Source organism: Chaetura pelagica, unplaced genomic scaffold (assembly GCF_000747805.2).
Source record: "Chaetura pelagica isolate M959 unplaced genomic scaffold, ChaPel_1.0 scaffold343, whole genome shotgun sequence".
Lineage (NCBI taxonomy): Eukaryota > Metazoa > Chordata > Aves > Apodiformes > Apodidae > Chaetura > Chaetura pelagica.
In genome coordinates this window covers 1,485,014-1,497,901 of record NW_009952873.1, presented here as the reverse complement: position 1 = coordinate 1,497,901, position 12,888 = coordinate 1,485,014, and the positions used below count along the sequence as shown (strand labels likewise).

The 12,888-nt window shown below is 38.5% G+C and overlaps 1 protein-coding gene across 1 annotated transcript in view; it reads right to left on the bottom strand.

Moving 5' to 3' along the window:
* Positions 1–6,304: 6,304 nt before the first annotated feature.
* The window catches only part of CCDC77 (coiled-coil domain containing 77), a gene marked incomplete at its 5' end in the record, with an annotated part of 12,708 nt that continues 6,124 nt past the window's right edge, over positions 6,305–12,888 (bottom strand). The window contains 7 exons of the mRNA XM_009995220.1: positions 6,305–6,451; positions 8,186–8,338; positions 8,424–8,549; positions 9,465–9,702; positions 10,295–10,443; positions 11,710–11,804; positions 12,580–12,646. Coding sequence (XP_009993522.1) covers positions 6,305–6,451; positions 8,186–8,338; positions 8,424–8,549; positions 9,465–9,702; positions 10,295–10,443; positions 11,710–11,804; positions 12,580–12,646 — 975 coding nt within the window. The remainder of the gene's footprint in view (positions 6,452–8,185; positions 8,339–8,423; positions 8,550–9,464; positions 9,703–10,294; positions 10,444–11,709; positions 11,805–12,579; positions 12,647–12,888) is intronic.

Here is a 12,888-nt window from a genome sequence, read left to right as displayed (position 1 = left end):
GGGAAAGAAAAAACAAGTGAGCTGGAAGCAGGTGGTGCAGGAGCAGAGCCTGCATCCTGTTTGGATGACTCAGGGAACTGATGGTACTGATTGCCCTGACAGGCCATCCTCAAACATTGGACAGGTTGCTCCTGGCTTCAGGATATACCTCTTCTTGCCTACACTGTGTGCCCGCTTCAAAGAAACCAACAATTTGCCATACTAGTATTTTTTGCTTTGTTTGGGCTTTTGTTTGTTTTCTATTTTGGCTATGTTTCCTCAGGATAAGAGCAGCCTTTGATATGAGTGCAGCACTTAAGGACACGCATCTCCTGTTCCTCCCAGCTCTCTGCTCTAACTCCATCTCTTTGCATCCTTGCCTCTTCTTGTTATGCTTTTGCTTCTAGTTATCTAACAACTGTTTCTCTGTTCTGTAAATTACTTCTAGCTCTGTGCCAACATCCTTTCTCTGTCAGCTCCCCAAAGGTTCAATTATCTGCCGCTTCCCTTCTTTCTTCTGTGATTTTCATTTTAACACTAATTACCAGCTCCACACCAAAAACTCCCAACTGTCCCCAGCTTTCACCACTCTGGTGGCTCCACACCCCTCTTCCTGACCTCAGCCATGCTCTGAAGCACAAACAATGACTTCATCTCAACATTCATAATCGAAACAGCTCAAAGGCAGAAGTGTTTCTAAGAGGAAAAGGCAGTCTCTCAAGACACAGTTCCCATTATTTCCCTTTTTGGCTCCTCAGGAATGGGCCAGGCTCTAAAAGGCACTACTGGTGGAGCTATCCCAGAAAAATCCCTGTCAACACTACCCTTTAACATCACAGTAAGGGAATCACTGTGGACCATAATAAACAATAGCAATAGGGAATTCTTGCCCAGTTAAGTTGTGCTGATATGTATGAACTGGCTTGAGCCTGGGTTTGAGAATTCCTCTTGCTGGTCACACAGCTTTGCTCCTTCTGCTCCGATTTTGACTCACAGCATCAAAGTCACACTATTGCTCTCCTAAAACTTAACCTGTCTCAGTGGAAAGCCTCAGTCACTATTGTCTTTTTTTCATAGGTCTCAGCTCTAGATGCTCAGATAAAATGACACAGAAGTCACTGCCCTTCCTTTTCTGCTGTAAAGAGGATACATTTTTCATGATTTTCACCTAGGACCACTAGAAGCAGCTCCTCTTTGCAACTCCTGCTCCATGACTTGGCCTGAACTGCCATCTGCAGATCCGAACAATTTCTCAATATCTAGAGCACATTCGCACTTCCAGAAAAAAAGTTTTTATATACTTTAAGCTAAGAACTTTCAAAAGATTTACCCACGGTTTAGACTTTTACCATAATAAAAGATACATCTACATATTTGATAATTTTGGAAATCCCTGTTTTCAAATCTAACTAAAGTCTTGCCTGCATCTCCTCCCTCCCCAGCCTTAAAAGCACCAATTTATGTTTTAAGTCCCTGTGCTTATCATCTTTATCTTTCAGGAAGTTCCAAAGATGCATCACAGTCATTTTATTGGGGATGCAAGAGAACACAAAGTTGAGCAGTTGTGATGATGCCAAGCAGAATTCTATCCACCCAAGCAATCACTGAAGAGGAAAAAAAAACCAAAACTATTTTACTGGACAGTTTAGAAGTGACTACTGAGATAAACATTTACAGTAAAAGAAAGGCAGTTTGATCTCTGCATCAATACAGGAGAGTCTAGCACAACCTGGACACACTTCACCAGGGTAAATCCAGACCTTTTTATCCAAGTCAAACTCATTGTGACAATGAAACCCTTCATGCTTGTGTAGTTAATCATTGTCTTGCTTTAACATTGGAACACTTCTGTGCTGAAAGCCCGTGTTTTCTGAATAACCTGTATTTACACATTTGTAATCTGTCGACAATACAACAGCATTCCAAGTCTTAAAATATGTAATTTAGTCAGTATAAGTGAATAGTCTGCCCCACTAAGGTCTCTATTTACGAAGCTGTATTTTCAGAGCTTATTTTAAGGGCAGCCATTCTAATTCATATTCAAAGATGTCTTTTCTCCAAACAGTTCATTTGATGCTATATGGGGAATAGCAGAAGTTTCCCCGCCTCCCCTTTTCTTAAATACTTGTCATAGCATAAATGTTTCCTGCTAAGGGGTTAATTCCAGCTACCTCTGATAGCCTGTTCCAGACAGAAAGTCCTAAACTTTTAATGCAACACAAGAATTGAAACAAACCTTCTTCTTTTTGTCTGAACCCTAGGAATACCCCAGCCAAAAGGAATCGTCAAAGCTTTTAGCTCCCACGCCTTCCATACCACATCAAGTATGCTTTGATACATAATCCCAGTCCACATGCTAAAAAATGTGTATACTTCTACAGCTAGACTCACAAATTTAAGAGTCAATGTTGAGGGAGTAAAGGGGATGTTTCTTAAGAGTTCAAAGCAACAGAAAAATAAGAAAGAAAAATCTTTAAATGTCAAAATGACCTATAGCCCTGCTTTGAACACGGACAAATGAAACATCTTTATTAGGATTTTGACAGAGTAGGCAAAAATACATTCTAGTGTAGCAGAACAAAATGTGTTTCTGAGCTGTCATTAAAAGTCTGACAGATGCAGCTTTTCACAAATATGAACAGATCCACCAGAAAAAAAGCACAGAGATGTTCCTTCTGGCTAGCCTCAAGAAGTATCTGATTATCAAAGAATTACTTCCTGGCTTACATATACAGAGACATTACAATTCCAGAATATTGGGCTGCCCACAGAGTCCATCTATACAGATAGAATGAGCATGTTTCTGAATTGATAGTACTACTTACATAAGCAATTTAACTACAGCCACTGCATGCAAGGGTATACTATACTATTATTTAGATTTATTCTGACAACTATCAGAACTGTGGCTGCTGTGAATTTGCCTTTCTAAGCACACTCACAGCATCAATTAATTTTGGAATTACTGCAAGTTATGGCATGAAAAGATCATAATGGATCTTTTAATTTTGTTTTGTTTTTTCTTACCTTGTGTAACCTTGCTTTGTAGGCTGAGCTGACACAGCATACATTCCTATAATTAAGGCACCTACATGAGTGCTGAAAAACCTCCTGCAAATACTGAATATAAATCTGAATATAAATAATAGGTTTAAAGCCAGAAGGAAACATTCTCTTACTTCACATTATATTTCATTAAATTCTAATGTGTCAAACCTTATAAATAATTAAAACAAGCTACCTTCTCCAGAAGTGCAGTCAGTTTTTTTATTTGAAGACAGAGACAGAGAATTTGTTGTCTCTACATACAGTTATAGTGAGGGGAAAGGTGTGATCTTTCTGTTAAAATGTGGGCTTTTTTAAAAATTCAGGTTCAGGCTACTGGTTCTTGGTCAGCCTTTCTCTGCTGAGATAGAGTTGTTTGCATTTAGTAGTTTTTCATCTTCAAGATACATGTATATTAATCAGTCTTCTTAATGTCATTTATACAGTATTAGCTCTTGCATAACCTTTTCTCCTCTGCTCAATCACCTGTACTTCTGTGGCTTACCCCCATTTCAATATCCTTTCTGAAATGTACACACACCTTCCTTAAGACTCCACAACAATAAAGTTTTCTCCTGCTGCTTATTTTTCTCCTATTTATGCAAGAAACATTTCAGTATCTTGGCTCACGATAAGAACATTTGTCCAGTTCCAATATTTAATTCTATGTAGGATAGTCTCCATATTCCTAGAATCAGCCATTTTGGACATCTTTCAGATTCTGTGCTCATACATACATAACCTGGCATTCAGTTGCCTTGAAATGATAAAGTCACACATTACCAACTTAAATTGGCAAAAAACCCCCAGTCTGTCTTTGGAGTAAATGCCATTTTTTTTTCTACCCAAAAATTGTTTAAGAAAATTGACTAATATAGGTCTTGGAACCTTTCCCAGGAAATCCTTTTGGAAATGCCAATAATTCTTTACTAACATCTTAGAGGGTAGTTTTGAAGGCAGTTTCACATCATCACATCACACAGAAAGAGCATGTACAATATTTTGCAATTCCTGCTTCCAAATAAAATGAATTTAGAGATCAACACTACCATAATTTCCACCACCCCCCCAAATAGGGAACATTCACAGCCTAGTGACAAACTAAGAATAATGTTCAAGCTGCACTTTGATTTTGACACATCAGCAGATATTAGGTTCAGTCTTTCAATAAGGAATCCTGTAAGGGAGACAGGAAATTAAACATTTACATCCTTCTTCCTCCAACACTTCCTCACAATCTTACTAACTTTAATGTCAAAGCCTACAGTCTTTATCCAGACACACTTCATGGCTTTCAAGTAAGAAGATGAAATTTCATAGGCAATTATTTAGCTTGGAAGAGTTGAAAATAAACAAACACATTTATTTCTGTAGGTTTGAGAGATTTTTGCTAGCTTCCCATCAGCTGAATTTAAGCTGACAGAACCTGGTGAATAAGTGACTAATATTTCATTATGTAGCACTTTCCAGAAGCAGCCTTCCAGGTCATGTGATAACTGCTATCTTCAAGCCACTATCATGTTATGTCACATAAAAACCTCATTTTAATTACTAGACTTACCTAAGAAAGTACTAGTCAACGAAGAAAGAGACTAGATGATGGATGGCATTATTTAATAATTTTCCTCAACTGTCCACAAGGCATTGGCTCCCAGGTTGCTAATGAATCAGTTTTTGCATTTAGAGCTAAACTAATCAGTGCAACATACTTTAAAACAGGCTGTTTTAAGTTGTGGTAGTAGTTGAACATGTAGGTACAGACTGTCAGTCACCCACACTGAAGTCTGTCTGTGATGAACTTGACCTCAAGAACATATACAAAATAAAAGCTACGACAGAGGGCCATAAAGGACAGCAAGTCTGTCACAAGAAGGGACTAGACAATTGAAATGGGCCTTGTTTTTCAGAGAATTCCAATTCTTTCTCCAAATCCTGACAGCACAAAAACATCTTTTGCATATCTACCTCTCACAGACACTGAATGAGGACCTCAATGACTACTACCATGTCCAAAAGAAACTGTATGCTTTCACACACTAAGCTCTTTTCAATAGGAAAGAAAGTACTGGCAGCCTATAGATGTATATCTCAGAAAGATAGTATGCCACTTCTGTCACATTTAACAAGGTAGGGAAGGTACAGTAAGAAACAGAGGCACTGAAATGCCTTTTCCAACATATATCTGCTCTCAGTCTACAAGTGGACAAGATTTGCTGATGCTACAGTAAAAGCATGAATACTCACAATTACAAAGTGGGCTGAAGCCATGTTGTAACCCTTTTCATTATTTAATCTGTTTTCTAGAAATGAATTGTCCTTATGTCTGGTATGAAGATAATCATCATATAGCTAGAGTTAAGTTTATCGTGTAGCAACTAGACACCTGCTCTTCCACTCTTAATTTCACTTAGTTTAGTAGCAACAACTGCTGAGCAGAAGTTGACTATAATTTATTGGTACATAACCATGACATTGTTTAAATCTACAGAGACAGATAAAACAGGGGTTAAAGAAGAGGCCTTTTTATTATGGGCTTTCTCTGTGTGTTAAGGTAAACTGGGAGGAAGAAGACGAGATGACACTTGTAGTATTTCCCTTCCCCCCAAACATTCAAAACAAGTGTAGATGTTGCTGGTTCTTGCAGATTAGTTCAGTCAGGTTTGTCCCAATTAGGTTAGAATCATAGGAAAGCCATTTAAAAATAGTTCCACTGTCAAGGGAAGAGTCAGATGCAATACACTTTAGTATATATTTCCTACATGTGGTCTTTTGCAAATAAAATTTCCAGTTACACCCTGAAGTGCCTAAGCACTAAAACAGTAATCATTTAAACCACATGAAAAGCTGTTTCTCACATACAAAAAGGTCAGTCAAGCAATTCAGATCTTGAACTAGATCCTTCCATGATTATTAACTGAATTATAACCATATGTGGCTATATGGTATAACCATATGCTCCAAGTAGAGGTGAAGGCCAGTATACACTGACCCCTCACACAGATACGAAGGTGAGCTGAAGTCATAAGCATATTCCTGATATATCAGTCATTGTGTACTCTCTATGTCAGACTTATCAGGTGCTGTCTCAGCTGAAACAGCAATATAATCTAGCACATTAGAAATGGCTCATGTACAGTGTTATGACATTAACTGCAGATTTCCTCAAGCCTTCTGTCACTGGATGCCAGGAAACAGACAGGCAGGAGCTATTCTCACATGTGACTATTACAGCCTAGTAATGTTCCATTCCTAAAACTGGATGCCAGCTAATACCTCAGCTTCAGCAGACTCGTAGTTCATTCTCTAAGGCATAGATTTTTGCTTTTAAGTTTTTTAGTTCTCCTTGGATTTTACGGGTTAGTCTGTTTTCTTGGCAGACCTCGCGAAGAATTGCAAGATCCGGGTCGGGGCCAATATTCAGAGTCAACTAAAAAGGAAAAGAAAAACCAGTTAAGAAAAATAAAGCTGAACAGAATACAATTTAGAGAGTATTATGAGGAGATGAGGGGAAGAAACTCTTAAATATAGTCTTTGTAGCTAGCAAAGAGGATGCTTAGGCTAATATAATTAGGTTAATGTACATCAATAATAGAAAGGTGCTCCAGAACCAAAAATAAAGAGCAAAGCTTTAATACATTATGGTATTTTATTACTGGTGAGGAAGAATCTGGATAGTACATAAATTATACCCATAACCTGTTGACTTTTTTCTAATTCCTGTATTATTCAGAGACCCACAGGAAGAGGCAAGTTAATGTATTTATCAACTAACTTTCATCTAGGTCTAAGTAACTGACCTGATACTTGTCTTTTTGCTACTAGAACTAGAGGTGGCTTAACTGCTGTGGCCAATCTGCTGCCTTCTGAACTGCATATGATTCAAGAGCAGTTCAAGTACAGCACCCAGTCTCAAGCCATGCCATATGGCCACTGAGCTGAACAAAGGCTACTGGATAATCAGAATTCCTGATGGCAAGCTATCCAGGGTTGCAATTTCCTGTCACCCTGGAACTGGAGATCATGTCAGCCCAGTCACTTTCAATGGCAAAGCAGCACAGTCTTGCAAGCTGCTCTCAAAGCCCTCATCTACCGATACTCTAGGGTGTTTCATTGTCATGTAGTTCTTTGTCAAATATTTTAACATGCAAATCAGAAAATTTAGTCATCCTTTTGACCTCGAGTGATGAGAAGAATTTAAAGAACACTCTGGAGACTTTATCAAGTCTTTTGTTCCTCTGCCCTCTTGTGGCTAAAAGTGTAAAGAAATTAAGAATACAATTACGACCACATCCTCAGTTAAAAACCATACAGGTCTGTAGTAAAGGTATCAAAGGCAATTTTTCCTGCATTCACATATGCTGTTTAGTCCTTAAATAATAAAGCTGAAAAACCTACAGCCCAACAAAAAAAAAGATCAAAGCCTTTAGTGAAGTGTTAGTTTAGTGTCAAAGTAAACTCAACTGTGTGCCAAGAAGTACAGAAAAAGTCAATCAGTGGGACACTGCCAGACTCCTAAGCAAGTCAGTTGGACAAAAGCAGCTATGCCTAGATTATTCTCTCACACATCTTAGATAATAAATATCTCAAAGTAACAGCAAGGCTGTGGTTCCCTTCTAAGCTGTTCTGCTGTTCATCTACACATCTGGAAGCTACTACACAGTACACAGCTTCAAATTCCAGCCATTGCTTTTGCAGTGATTTTTGCAGAGTTACAAATGAGGTATTATCAAAGGAATAAATAGAATATTCACAATACTTAAGTCAATGATCTACCTCTTATGGGAACAAAACCAAACACTATGGCCCCCAGAAGAAAACCAATAATCATTTTCATTGCAGGATATACTTCTGAAGCAAATTACTACCTTGCAATATTAAGACAGCTAAGTGAGTGGAAGATATCAGGTAATAACTTTCAGAGTTGCAACAAAAATACTCAGCTAACATATAATCAGGACAGTTCTTAGCAAGCTTCATGCCTGACTGATTTTTGCTGCATAAAATACATGAGGGCAAGTTTTGTCAAATATTAATATCTAAAGGAGCATTTAGGAAAGAAATTATTTCCTTAACTCTAGGGGAATACTCCAATTAAATATTGAGAATACACCTCTGTAGGGCAAGCCTGTTATAGTCTGCATTAGAATTGCTTAGCTATTACCTTAAAAAGCTGGTTTTCTACATCTTTCAGCTTCTGCCGAAGCTGTTTAATGTCATTCTTGAAGCCTTCCACTTCCATATTACGACGTTTTTCCAAGGCCTCATACCGCTGAGTCATCACCTTCAGGCGTATCCCCACCTTTTCTGAGCGTTTCTGTGGAGATGAAAACCCCATGTGGTCAACAAAATAAAAGCTCCAAGATCATCAAATAGCTAGCACATGGTTACAGACTAATTACCTTTAAGAGTTCTCTGCCAGCATCTCCTTCCTCCTGAATTCTAGCCAGCTCACCTTCCAGACTAATACACTGTGCCCTGTACATGCTTGACAGGTTCCGTTCCTGCATTAGCCGATCTTTCAGCAACTAGGACAGAGGAGGAACACAAAGAAACAACTTAAAAGTAAGCACCTGCAAAATTTCCCCTGCTCTGGAAAAACAAACGTGATAAGATTAACAATATGATAGGCAAATACAAATCAACTGGAGCTACATCTAAGGAAATAATTAAGTAAGGACAATATTCAAACACCACTTCTACTACTGAAACCTCTTAATTGGCTTATCAGTTCTGCATGACTGCTCATCAGTTAAAGAACTCTCTTCTCTTTCCTTTAAAAATATTAAACTAATGCTGTAATTCCCCTTTTCAAAGCTGCTTGCCCACTATTGTATTTCAGAAGTATATGCATTCAGTGATAGATGAAAACAATTCCCTATTGCCTGTTTATTTTCCAATTCCTTATTTGCCTGTTTACCCACTTTGGATCTCCCAGCTTCCCACTGGAAGTAAAGGAAGAAGGAAGTAAAGGAAAAAATAGGTGAAAAACTCTGACTAATATAGAAGACCTGGGAGACAACAATTGAAAGCACATGTTCTCCCCTGATAGCAGGGAGGAAGATCCAGACACTGCATTCTAAGCTTGTTAGCTGAAACCATGTGGACTAAAAGAAAGATGTGCAACAGGCAGGTTAAAAGCTGTTGGCCCACCTATCACATGGCTTACAGAAGCAGGAATTTGTTCTGGGCATAAAAGAAACTTGACAGTGACATGCTACCATAAATCCTAATTTACATTTTATCTGAAAACAACAAACAATGCTGATTTTGAGGCAAGAGAGGGAGTTTTTTTTAGTATTAGTGCCAACAACGTAACTTACAGCAAGCCAGTACAGCTTTGAAACAGCTACTAGCTGCTGCCTGTCTTGGCAACACTCAGATGCTTGCTATTTTCTAGTCAAAACCTCTTAAGGAGCCTCTACCTAGGACAAAAAAATTACCTTTATTTCTTTGCTGTGGAGCTTCCAAGCTCCACCACCTGCTCGAACCACCTTCTTTATATCTTTCTGCTTCTCTCTTCCTGGCGTCCTGCTGATCAGCTGATCAAGGTCTTTGCCAAGTTTCCTCAACAGGCTCTCCTTCTCTGCCATCCATGAGTTCTCACTGGCTCGGGCATCAGACTTCAGCTGAAGAAAATCACGAGTACTCTCATATAAGAGACTTTGGGTCTTATGGAGTCTGTAAAAAGGGATCCCAGTGGAGTTCATTAACTTCTGTCCTAGTTCCTACCTTAATTTCCTCATTCATCATTCCAAGTTGGAAAAGCATGTGCTGATAAGCTGATCAAGGTCTTTGCCAAGTTTCCTCAACAGGCTCTCCTTCTCTGCCATCCATGAGTTCTCACTGGCTCGGGCATCAGACTTCAGCTGAAGAAAATCACGAGTACTCTCATATAAGAGACTTTGGGTCTTATGGAGTCTGTAAAAAGGGATCCCAGTGGAGTTCATTAACTTCTGTCCTAGTTCCTACCTTAATTTCCTCATTCATCATTCCAAGTTGGAAAAGCATGGAAGAAAAAAGATAGGTGCTTTCCTAACAAGTTTAGCTCTTCTTATTTAATGAAAGAGGTTATATCCTTCCCGTGTGAAATAGGATTTTTAATATATAGATTACTTCATTCATCTTCTTCCCCACACACCACCAAACAGATGGCTGCATAATTTGCTTTTCTGCCTGTTGCAGGAAGCAATATACTGAAAGCCAAAGTATTTCTATTGTTCCCCTCTCTTCCCATCTCATGCCTATGTAATGGTCATTCTCACCCACTCACTTATCTGTTAGAGTTTTGATCTTGTCCTGGTCCCTCTGATGCTGGACCTGGGCTTCCTCCATGTGAATCCGCCTGTCCTTTAGTAATGCCTCAACCTGTTCCTTGGATAATCGTGTCTGCTCTTCTAGCTGAGCTTGCAAGGCCTCCACCTCAATAAGCGAAGACAGACATTAATGAGTAAGACCTCAGAGCAGTTCTGCTTCTGTCCTTGCAAGTTTCCTAAATTCCAAGATTCAGATCAAAGTCTACTCAATAGTAAGTTTGAGTGTTTCAATTTATCAAATTTTAATTTTTGTTTTAGTGCTAAGTACTTCAAACAACTAAAACATTAATAAAAATAAGAAAATAAGACAAGACAGGTACATTATAAGCAGCAACAAGAGACAGAAGCTATTAGAAAGATTTAAATTGCACACAGGATGTGACAAATTCTGTGGAATATGCAGAAATACTTCTGTCCTTATGGTGATACAATGAAATGGTGATACAAAAATACCTACATTCTAGGAAGGCAGCAAGTCAACATATCTTGAACAAAAGAAATTGCTCAACCAGAATAAATTACTAAATGTAAACAAGACAATGAGTGAAGGAGAGTGATGCAAAGAATAGTGATCCAGTGCACATAGTCAGGGAGACAAACTGGAACAAGTAACTGAAAAATGCGCATCTGGCCTTTATGTAAAAATCTATCTGAAAAAACTTGGGTGTGTGTTTAGACTGCCTAATATGACAAATTTTGTATGATGCCTTTGCTTCAGAATAAGTATTGTTAGACAGCTAACTGGCCACAGGGTAAGTTACCATTGCACTTGAAGAGAAAAAATAATCTATCTGCTTTTAATCTGCTTTTCTTGACTTCTTCTTCCTCATTATTTGCAGGCAGTTTCTGATATCTTCCCCAATTCCTGATTATGTATTTAGTCTTTCATTCTGTCATGCTGCCTACATCCTTGTCTTTCAACAAAGTCTAGCAAAGGGAGCATTTTGTTGTACTAGTGCATCTTAACAGGACTGCCTATTTCTATCTCAGACACATTGCTTTTGTCAGACTTCCACAAAATACCCCCAACCTTGCAGATCTTCTGTGGGTTTAATGTAAATTCATAGCCACAATCAAATTATGGGAGATAACATCAATCACACATTCTTTATTCAAGGGCAACACATCCCAGTTGACAGTACTGGAATATCTGCTTATGTAAAGCTTTCAGAATCAGAACCAAGTTCTTAAAATTTAAGCCTACATCCATTGCAAAGAAACAGCTAAGTAAACTGACAGAAAGTGGGAACTAATAGTAATATGTGGGGACTGATAAAATTTATATGCCCTACATCTTATCTAAGCATGTCTTGTCTATCATAATTTTCTGGACAACCAAGAATCATGTCCATCAGGTAGCAAACGTTTTTACCTGAAGTAGAAGTGCTTGATTATCTCTCTGGTATCTTTCAGGACTTTGTGGTTTCTTTTCTATTGCTGCTGGTTTTGAAGTGTCCCTCTTGGTGCCTACAGCAGAAATTTAACAGAAGTAGAAAAGGGTTTCCAATCTACCTGCAGTATCTTTCCAAGCGTGAAATAGTCTATGTTCTGGCAGGCCTATAAGAACAGGGAAAAGCTTGCCATTGCTACAGTCACAAGGACTTCTAGGAGCACTAGCTGGAAAAGTTTCAGAACGTACAGTGATCCCACACTTTTATCCCATAGTCACACCATAGTGTTTAGGCAGCCTACTAATTTTCTTGGCATATACAGAAAGCAAATTTAACACATTTTCTTAAATAATTGATAAATAGGCCGATGCTACAGCTGCACAAGCATCAAACCTTGAATGAGTTTTGAGCTTGTTAGCTAATTTCAGTCAATTTTGGAAGCAGCAGTTCTTTCAAAAGACAAAATCAGTACTTAGGCACATAGACCCACACTACTGTCTACACAAAAAGCAGGCAGCAGATGCTGAACACCTTGGAATGACTGTGGCTAAGGATGCCTGTCCCACTGGCACCTGCCTAGTTCCAGAACAGGCATTCTACGGTCATACCAGCCTCTTTCTTACCTGAGCAGATCACAGACATGAGAGCCAGCTCAGATTATTTTAAAATATTTTGAAGGGAAGACAGGAATATTGCATGTAGATGTATGCACATGTGGATATATTCAGGGAACTTAATGGAGGTACACTGAAATATTCACAGTAAGAAAATGTTTTGGCAGACCAGACACAAATGCACAGAAAAACAAGTATAAATAGCTGAGTTGTTCTTAAATCAGCTTGGTGTGGTACCTGTTCCAGGAGTATCCTTTTGTTCACGTGACTTTCTGGATTTAGCTGGCTTTTGCAGAACAGTAACCTATAGAAACAAGATTAGATATTTACACTGAACATTTTCATTCTCCAGAGTTCCAGTGGCCAAGTATAAATCTTAAAGAGTAAAATGAGATATCCAAAAGAACAGCATTACCTTACATCTACCACAAGGCAAGGAAGACATTCACAAGTGTAATGTCCATGTTGAAAAACTTCCTTTATCATGGCTGAGATTTGCCATTTCTGCATCTAGTTTTTTTTTTTCACCAAAACAACTGGAAAGTA